Raw genomic sequence first — 10,564 nt, 5'->3', positions numbered from 1 at the left:
ATGAAACTTCTTCGAAGAAGTTGCATGATAACTAAGAAATTGGCCAACTATGTGAGGCTGCAACATAGCCCATCATATCACCATTCCCTCTTGCACTAAGGGAAATGACAAGAGAACTGTGTTTCATTCACTTCAATCTTAGTATTTTGAATTGTAAATGAGCAGCATAAAATGTATGAATTGTGCTACCTTTATAAGTAATCCTTATTTAAAGAAATATCAGTTGTAAAAGTTTTTGATTAAATTAAACCCTTTTACCTACGTTAGGATTAAGGTTAACTGAAGAAGAATGAGCCAGTCCTCTACATTTACAGTTGTGGTGTGAACTGTCCTTGTGCTTGTTTAACCAAGATGCAACAACCCCACTTCTGGGTGAACATCAAGATGGAGAACATTACCAATTTCTCTCATCTCTCATATACATGGGAATTTGAATACTATTATGATTACATAGACCCTGTAGTTGTGGATCAACACAAACTCAAATATAACAAGTGTAAGTAGTTACATTTCTTACCATTCGGAAAAATCAGTTTCAGTACAAAGATTTTATGCCAATTACTTATTTTAACTTTATTTGATAGATTCCGTTGTTATAATATTCTGGATGTTTTTGGCTGCGTTTGTGAGTTTCTTTTTTGGAATTTTAATACTCATGTCACACCCTAAGAACACGCAACGGTAAGAGTTCAACAGTGTTGATGAAGCAATGTTTACTAACAAAATTGCTGGTTATGAATTTTAAAACGGTAGTTATTTTATTCAGAATTGCAATGAACCAGAATTCACAACTGGTAAATTCACAGTTTATTCAATCTTTTACACAGAGCATACAGCACCCAAACCACACAGCTGAGAAGTTCCTTTTCTGCTTAACAGGTATATAAAAAGCTTTGTTTTATCTAAACACTTATGCAAGGTTTGATAATGTTACATTTGATTAGGCAGTTCATATTTTAAAGTTGCAATGTAGAAAATACTAATATGAGTACACACTGTAGTTCACAAATAGAAGGATTAAACTTTCTCTTTTAATATGTTGTCTTCAAAGACTAAGTGATTGACTAATGTCACTACAAATACTTTTGACAGATCTTTGGGCCAGTGAATGTGACTTTTTCGGTCCTTTCTCCTCAGCCCCTGCTACCAGTTTGACATGTAGCAGAAACATCTCTGGGGATGTGGCTCCACTCCACATTTCATATATGTATTGTGACAGCAACATCAGCCCAGCTTCTGAAAATGGGAAGGGGGGGAGTGGGGAGGGACATGACCTAAAATGATTTACTTGTTTTTTTTGTTTGTTTTCTATCAAAGCAGTAATACTGTGTAATTCTTAACATTTTCCTTTTTCTGTTGACATTTCACAGACATATGTGTACCAATGCAAAACTATCAGAGAAGACAATAAAGTCAATGATTTTCTCTGAAACTGGATTCTCTTACCTTTTCTGAACTGGCCATGTGTAGTCTCAGTCAAAGAGAGCACCACTTGATGTAGGTTATTAGAAGGGCAGCCGCACGCCTCCAGTAAGTGTATCATGATGCTTGTGAAGAGCTTGAGCATCTCAACTCTTGAGCAAGTCAAGGACTGGTGCTCAGACATCTGGTGATACAGCCTGAGAAGGTCTGCTTTCAGTGCACGATCACAGAGTAGTGCATCTATTATGCCTTTGTTTGGTATTGCCACATTTTGTAACCACTGAACGAAGTCTACTGTTCCCCTTTCATTACATTTCTCTTCGATCAATGATCTTAGTGACCACTTTATGAGCAGGTGTGCTGTGGCACTGACTTGACAGCTAAGGTGTTCACTGTCACTTTCCTGGGGATGCTTACTGCCCTTTAGATCAGAGATTGGAGATACAGGCTCCCAGTATGTGAAGATAATCCTAAGGTGAGGTTTACAGTTAGCCAGAATGGTCTGTTTCTGCTTTTCCACCTCAGCATCATCCATCTGTTCCCCTTCTTGGGCACAAGACCGAGTAGAAAGGAAGTTACAGCCTTTGTCCTTCACAGTCTCTGAGGGGGGAGATAAACAAACACGCATGTTTAACTCATGTCATATAGAAGGACAATCATCAATACCCAGCATAGAGAAGCAGGAAAGACCATGAGATGTACAAAGTTTACTGATGAACAAGAGCAGTTATTTGCAGAATAGGGCATTTCTCTGTAAGCTTATCCACTAAACATAAACAATAATACAGAAAGTTAACCAGATAGCAGTCAGTTGTGGGCAGAGAATCATAGCACTAACCGAACAACTCCATCATGTGCTTCTCAGCCACATGTTGCAATAGGGTCAGGAGGGCTGCATCATGGGCCATTGAAGCCCAGCAGTGGAGCAGAGAGAGGGCAGCAGAGGAAGACAGGGATTGTGGTTGCAGAGTCAACCAGTCGCTCTCTTCATGCATTTTAAGAACTGTCCTTCGATGCCTCAAAACAGAGCTCAGTGTCTCCACTAACAGGCTCAGATGTGCAGCCTTCACACCCCTTCACACAGCAAAAAAGGCAAGTCAAAAAAGAACACATTTTTATTTACAAACCAAAAACACTAGGGGATATGCATTTTTGTAACGTGTAAATGGGTTTCTCTTTTACCTCAGGTGTCTGATGACGGTGGAGAAGAGACACAGGAACTCATTGATGAGAGGAAGCGGTAAGCACTTTGTGTGCCTCTGAGGTTTATTCTCCGCAGTGGCCTCCATGTTCTGGCTTTCCTTTTGCCCAAGGTTGGTAAACCAAACCACATGGATCAGATCTATGACTGCACTGAGAACACACTGATCAAGGTGTCTGAAATGAAGAAAAAAGGTTCCATTAACACATATAAATAGAACAGTTCAACCGTTCTTGGAATACATCTGTAAAAATTATTTTTATACTGCTCCAGTATAGTAGTGCTCACCTCCTCTCCACTAATTGTTGTGCCCAGGTTATCAATCCATGACCCTTGGTGAAGTTGTAAGCAGCTTTGGTTACTTGGACAGCCTGGTGTAAAACATTTAAAATCTGAGCCTAATGGGAAGCAAGAAAAACTTTTAGTACACGTTGACCAAAATGCTAAACAATGCATGTGAATTTTACTAATAATCTTGTAATGAATGTCATTTCAGTTCTACTTTCTGAGTATGAATCATATGCATTAAAAGACAGAATGATATGCAAAGCACTGTAAAAGGTTTTGCCACAAATGTGTATCTTCGCAATCGATCAAATGCCAGGACCCTGCTTGACATTTCCTAGATGTGTGTTTAATCACCCAGTATTTATTTATTTTCAAAATCACACCGATTGCTGATTTATGGCAATTTTGCTCAAGTTTTGATTTAATTGTGCATTCCCCCCATGCCTTTCAAGGCTGAAATTCGCCTTTCTATCAGCAGATGTCGCAAGGGTTCCCTTGCACAAGTCTATCATTCAGACAAAGGTTACAGTTACCTAACATTCCATTCTGATACGTACTGCTCAAGAATAAATTTAATTCTTTGGAATGTTGCGTGGATTTCAATAGACAACGTTAAAAGTAACTGTTGAGTGGGCTGTTATAATGTTAGGCACCTGGTATTAGAAAAGAGGGACTTTGATTGTGAAGGAGGAAGTTGTTGCGAAGAGTAGAGACAAAGAGGCCAAATACAGGAGTCACGGAGCACAGTAGTTCTCATCATTTTGCACATAATTATAGACTATATATAAACTATACATATTTTGCTACACATATCTTATTTAGTCTGCATAACCTTGGTCTGAATGACAGATATGTTCAAGCGAACCCTTGCGACATCTGCTGATAGAAAGGCGAATTGCAGCCTTGAAAGGCAAAGATCCATCCATCGTCAACTGCTTATCCAAGTCGGGTCGCGGGGCAAGCAGCTCCAGCAAGGGCCCCAAAAGTCCCTATCCAGAGCCACATTAACTAGCTACGATTGGGGGACCCCGAGGCGTTCCCAGGCCAGTATGGAGATATAATCTCTCCACCGAGTCCTGGGTCTTCTCTGAGGCCTCTACCCAGGAGTGCCCAGAAGGCATCCTTACCAGATGCCTAAACCACCTCAACTGGCTCCTTTCGATGCAAAGGAGCAGCGGCTCTACTCCGAGCTCCTCACGGATGACTGAGCTCCTCACCCTATCTCTAAGGGAGACGCCAGCCACCCTCCTGAGGAAACCCATTTCAGTTAAGTTGTTTGACTACCTCAGTGACCTCCCCCAGAGAAATGTAATCTGGTCCCCCATCCGCCTCTTGCTCTGCCTCTATCATAGAGGGCGTGGTGGGATTTAAGAGTTCTTCAAAGTGTTCCTTCCACCGCCCAATAACCTCCTCAGTTGAGGTCAACAGCATCACATCTTTTCTGTACACAGCTTGGATGGTTCCCCGCTTCCCCCTCCTGAGATGGTGGACGTTTCCCAGAAGCACTTTGGTGTGGAGCGAAAGTCCTTCTCCATGTCTTCTCCCACACCCGCTGCTTTGCCTCTCTCACAGCAGAGTCCGGAGACCTCCTCCGGAGACCTCCTCCGGAGACAACATATCCCAGAAGGCCTCTTTCTTCAGTCGGACGGCTTCCCTGACCACTAGTGTCCACCATGGTGTTCGAGGGTTACCGCCCCTTGAAGCACCCAAGACCTTGAGGCAGCAGCCTTCCACCACGGCATCAGCAATGGAAGCCCTGAACATTTCCAACTCCAGTACAATGCCCCCAACCTCTGAAGGGATGCATAAAAAACTCCGCCGGTGGTGTAGTTGAATATCTCGCCTGTGGTGTAGTTGAATATCTCGCGTACAGGGGCCTCCTCCAAACATTCCCAGTTCACCCACACTTCTTGCTTGGGCTAACCAGGTCTGTCCAGAGTGTTCCCCCACCCCCTGACCCAACTCACCACCATATGGTGATCACTTGACAGCTCAGCCCCTCTCTTAACTCGAGTGTCCAAAACATACGGCCTCCGATCCGACGACACGATTACAAAATCGATCATCGACCTTCGGCCTAGGGTGCTCTGGTACCACGTACACTTATGAGCATCCTTATCTTCGAACATGGCGTTTGTTATAGATAATCTGTGACTGGGAGGCCGTTCCTCCCAATCACGCCTCTCAAGGTGTCCCTGTCATTTCCCACATGCACATTGAAGTCTCCCAGCAGCACTATGGAGTCCCCCTACTGGGGCCCTAACCCTCCCCATGGGTGGTGGGCCCAATGGATGAGTGCAAAGATGAAAAAAAATAAAAATAAACACTCTTCACTGGGATCAAATGACCCCTGCTTGGCACTTCTAGAGCTAGGTGGCTTTGAGGATACTATCGAAAAAATTATGAAACATATGATTGCAGACATAATTGACACTCCTATTAATGTATTATATTTCCTAATACTGCAGAATTAACCAGAAATTACAATTATCTTGTCAAATCATGTTTATCTTTAATTAACTGTGTTTGTGTCTCGTGTCAATTGAGTTTCTCTACGTTGTTTTACCCTTCAGGGCTCAACATTAACATTTTTTGGCACTGGCCCGATGGGGCCAGTGGGTTTGAAACTTACTGGCCCAAAGACAGTTTTTACTGGCCCCTCCTCCAAAAGTTGTAATTTATCATTGTTACAACAAAACCAAAGACTTATAAGTTGTGTTATTCTTTTAACATGTTTATTATTTATTATTATTTATTAAACACATCCTGGATATAAAAAGAACTCAAATGAAATCACATTTCTAGTGATAAAAAATGAAAAGGTAATAGTCAACAAAACAATTGACTTTTAACCTCAAACATGACGTGCTCTCTTCCCTGCTGACAGCTATCTCTGCACAACTCTGGCTGGCTGAAACCTCTGGTCCCTCAATGCTAATATATAAAAGCTTCCATAGCATTTCATCAGTATGATACTAGGTACCCAAGTCGACACCATTCTTCTGCTGCAGTTCAATAGCCTGGGGGAACGAGACGAACGGCTGGCCCGTCTTAATTACGTGATATGCCGTTGTTATAAGTCGTGCAATAACACGATGGGCATCTACATTTAAATTCCTGACAACTGACCAGCATGGTCAACGGCCTCGAAGATGGATTGTCAACCATCCGCTTAGCTGTCACGCAAACCAGGTGCTGTCTGCTAGCATGGCTGGTCAGGTATTGTTTTCGAAAATTGTCGGTGCCTCTGTAAAAATATCCACTTTTGGCTGCTTTAGATGGGAACCTACGACAGACGACACAGTGCATCTTCGTTCCATTAAAAAAGTTGCCTCCGTTTGAGCTCGTAGCTCTACTTTGCTGCCATCTTCACTTTATTGTGTATCGACATTAGAGAATTACAATTTGACAACCAGTCGTCACTCACTACTCAACTCTTGATTTGCCAACTGTTCGCCCCACGAGCTGCAAAGTTATTTATGCATTTAGCAGATAGCAAAACATATGAAGGATGTTAACTTTTACAATTCAATTTTTTTTTTCAATCAATAATTTGCAGTGGCCCGATCGGGCCAGTGACTTGCTAGTTTAACTGTCCCAACGTTACTTTTAACTGGCCCCGGGCCATTGTTATTGTCGAGCCCTGCCCTTAATTTTACCTTTGAGATCACTCAATTCCAAATGTTTTCCTTGTCTGTTGTCTACATTTTCCATTTCTCCAACAATCACTCATCCATCACTCTATTCACTGTGTTGCTGGCTAGATGCTTCACCATTTCTTTGTAGAAACCCTAGCAACCCTCAGTTCATTACTCTTAAAAAAATGTTTGCCATGTATTTTTGAACTACAACCTGTTTCAAATTCTGTTCAGTCAATTTTCTAACTATTTAACTTGTTATGTTTTCTGTTCTTGAATAATACTTAATACCCCAGTCAATACTCAATAGCCCTAGTCAGCCAGAACGCATAGTGTTATTGCTGAGTGAACTTCGTGTGTGTCATCTAAACTGGAAGTAGCCAGAGTTTGTTTCCATTTATTGTGCTAAAGTAAGTTAGTTTTGCGGGTTGAGCAGAACGGGATCTAGTAGTTTTGGGTACTTGTGACGTGTCGAGACCCGGCTTTGTTTAGATAAGCTCGCGGGTCGTTGATAGTTGCGGCTCGTAGCATATTTAAGGCAGCCTAGCACTGCAGGGGCAGCCTCGTCTTATAACCTCGGTGCACGAAGACTCAGTCGGACAAAGACAGGGAGTCTACCTGCGGGAGTCCACCGAGGAAGGACGAGGCCGGATCACCTCTTCTGAGGGTTAGATGGCTGAGCGGTTTGGGAATCAGGATATTAATCAGAAGGTTGCCTCGGGGGAATGTTCCTGTACTTACTGTAAGTCGCTCTGGATAAGAGCTTCTGCTAAATGACTAAATGTAAATGTCTTCTGATAAGTATCACCAGAGCCTGTCTACGGAGAGCCTGTCCACTCCTTATTAAGACCCATTGTACCGAATTTGGTTGCAGTTCCACCAGAATTCCACTGGGGGTGATCGCAGGCGAGTGCAAAATGAATGGGAGTCTATGGAGCTAAACGGCTAAATTTGTATCTTTCGCCTGATTTTCGTTGAAAAATCTACGATTGATTGTAATTTTTGCAAGTTCAACATGGATTATTGGTCGCAAGTTGAATGAACAAGTACTTATGTCCTTTCGATTTCTTACAGGGTGAGTCGTTGTTGCCCAACATGGAGAGCGGTGAGCACTAGTGTCCACCATGGTGTTCGAGGGCTAGTAATCCGAAGGTTGCCAGTTCGATTCCCGGTCATGCCAACTGACGTTGTGTCCTTGGGCAAGGCACTTCACCCTACTTGCCTCGGGGGGAATGTCCCTGTACTTACTGTAAGTCGCTCGGGATAAGAGCGTCTGCTAAATGACTAAATGTAATGTAAATGTAGCATTCTGCTAATGAATGCTGATTGGTTGTGAACGACTGGTTACAACCAGAGATCCTGCTTGATGGCATCCGAGGTGTGTGTGCGTGTGTGAACATTTCGGCGTGGTCTTTGAAACATTAGCAAACCAAAACTCTTTCTAGCATGTGTATTGACAGGGAGAGCCTAACCTGTCAGCTGTGTTGTCGACTCCTTGAGATAAAAAAGGATTGACTCAGAGCTTGCCGTAAAGCAGTATCTCTGGCCGTACGATGTGTATGATGTCATTGACCTTTTGAAAGGCTTTTTAGAACAAAAAAACCAACTTAAAAAAAATCACCCTGCAATGTGTATTTTCTTTGCCTCCCCTTTCGAATGCAATATTCAAATTACTAGACAAAAAATGATATCCTGAGAAAAGTGGATTTTGAGGGGTATAGCTTTATAGACCTCCATTCATTCTGCACTCGCCTGTGAGCGCCCTCATATGGAACCAGAATGGAACTGCAACCAGTTCAGAAAAAGTTTCCCGAGAGTGGCAGTTCTCTCCATATTAGACATTCTCTGGTATCACCCTATTTGTATTCTAATCTACCTAGAACATATTCATAGCTAGCATGTGTTTCTCCAGAATTCCCATTCATTACACCACTCGCACACGTAGATATGTTACAAAGTATACACGGTCCACTTTTAACCTTTGCTACCTATCCAGATCTTCTCCACTTTAAATCTGGACTAAGATCTTTATCCAGATCTTCCCGGATGACCGAGCTTCTCACCCTATCTCTAAGGGAGAGCCCGGACACCCTGCGGAGAAAACTCATTTCGGACGCTTGTATTCGCGATCTTGTTCTTTCGTTCACTACCCACAGGTAGGAACGTAGATCGACTGGTAAATAGAGAGCTTCGCCTTTTGACTCAGCTCCTTCACCACGACGGACCGATGCAGAGCCCACAACACTGCGCCGCACCGATCCACTCGTGAACAAGACCCCGAGATACTTGAACTCTTCCGCTTGGGTCAAGATCTCCTCCCCGACCCGGAGATTGCACTCCACCTTTTTCCGGTCGATAACCATGGCCTCAGATTTGGAGGTGCTGATTCCCATCCCAGCCGCTTCGCATTCGGTTGCGAACCGCTCCAGTGAGAGCTGAAGGTCACGGCCCGATGAAGCCATCAGGACCACATCATCCGCAAAAAGCTGCGACCCGATCCTGAGGTCAACAAACCGGACCCCCTCAACGCCCTGGCTGCGCCTAGAAATTCTGTCCATATAAGTTATGAACAGAATCGGTAACAAAGGGCAGCCCTGGCGGAGTCCAACTCTCACCGGGAACAAGTTCGACTTACTGCCGGCAATGCGGACCAAACTCTGGCACCGGTCGTACAGGGACCGGACAGCCCCGATCAGGGAATCCGGTACCCTGTACTCCCGGAGCACCCCCCAAATGAGCCCCCAAGGGACACGGTCGAACGCCTTTTCCAAATCCACAAAACATGTGTAGACTGGTTGGGCAAACTCCCATGCACCCTTCCAGGACCCTGCCGAGGGTGTACAGCTGGTCCACAGTTCCAAGGCCAGGATGAAAACCACATTGCTCCTCCTGAATCCGAGGTTCAACAATCCGACTGACCCTCCCCTCCAGAACACCTGAATAGACTTTCCCAGGGAGGCTGAGGAGTGTGATCCCCTAAAGTTGGAGCACACCGTCCGGTCCCTCTTTTTTAAAAAGGGGAACCACCACCCCGGTCTGCCAGTCCAGAGGCACTGTCCCTGATGTCCACGCGATGTTGCAGAGTCGTGTCAACCAAGACAGCCCTACAACATCCAGAGCCTTAAGGAACTCCAGGCGGACCTCATCCACCCCAGCTTTGGAACTGTGTCGGAAAAATTGAAGATGTAACACTTTTATTCTGTATAAAATGATACTGTGTTTAGCTTTGTGTGCAAAGAGGCCTACCCCCAAATCTGAACTCTGGGTAAACATACAAGACCCTTATCTTGGGGCTGAGGACGAAGAAGAGGGGGGTTTGTTTGTTTATTTAAAGATCCTGTAAAGAAAATTCCATGATTTGCTTCTCAGTTATTATTTACGTGTGAAATGAGTTCCTGAAAGCATGTGCAAAGCGCGAAAACTTTGTCGCACTGAAATGTGGAGTTAGACCGTAGAACAGTTTCTCTTCCGTTTTCAGATCAGGTTTTAATGTGCGGAGCCAAAAAATTACTGATCTACCTCACTTTGACCGATCTACGTCAGATCACTGAATGGCTCCTCCTGCTGTACTGTTATTGTAGCCTACATCAGCTAACTAGCTAGCTTCAGGATGTCTCCCTCCACCCGCAACTGCATCTTCCCTGGATGCAAGAACTTCAGATGCGCTGTAACGCTATTTAACCCTTTCACACGTACGTTCAAAATTTCTTGACTGGTCCCCAAGAGTGAGTTATTTATGTGCGTTAGTTTGTTATATCTCAACGTTCCAGAAATTGATTATGACACATTATAATCAAATTTCTATACAATTTCACAATTTCTCGATTCACATTTGAAAGTGACCTAGTTTGCACCCCGTATTAGTGACGACTACTCAATTCATTGGTTATTTTGTTTATCCCACCTTCTCGTTATGTATTTCTTCTGCTTCAGGGGACTGGCAAGACCTTCAAAGTTTTGGCTAATATTCTGATGCCAGAAGTATTTGTATAACTCTAATTATACCACCCATATA

The 10,564-nt window shown here is 43.7% G+C and overlaps 1 protein-coding gene across 2 annotated transcripts in view; it reads right to left on the bottom strand.

Annotated features, from left to right (window-relative positions):
• Positions 1–789: 789 nt before the first annotated feature.
• The window catches only part of urb1 (URB1 ribosome biogenesis homolog), a 91,396-nt gene continuing 81,621 nt past the window's right edge, over positions 790–10,564 (bottom strand). For both annotated transcript variants that reach the window (XM_062458236.1, XM_062458237.1), the window contains exons 35-39: positions 2,912–3,021; positions 2,605–2,799; positions 2,261–2,496; positions 1,447–2,022; positions 790–1,236 (exon numbers count right to left, since the gene is read on the bottom strand). In XM_062458236.1, the coding sequence (XP_062314220.1) occupies positions 1,046–1,236; positions 1,447–2,022; positions 2,261–2,496; positions 2,605–2,799; positions 2,912–3,021 (1,308 nt within the window). In that variant the 3' untranslated portion in view covers positions 790–1,045. The remainder of the gene's footprint in view (positions 1,237–1,446; positions 2,023–2,260; positions 2,497–2,604; positions 2,800–2,911; positions 3,022–10,564) is intronic.

The sequence above is a fragment of the Osmerus eperlanus genome, chromosome 4 (genome assembly GCF_963692335.1).
Source record: "Osmerus eperlanus chromosome 4, fOsmEpe2.1, whole genome shotgun sequence".
NCBI classification, from domain to species: domain Eukaryota; kingdom Metazoa; phylum Chordata; class Actinopteri; order Osmeriformes; family Osmeridae; genus Osmerus; species Osmerus eperlanus.
This window is presented reverse-complemented; position numbering and strand designations above follow the sequence as displayed.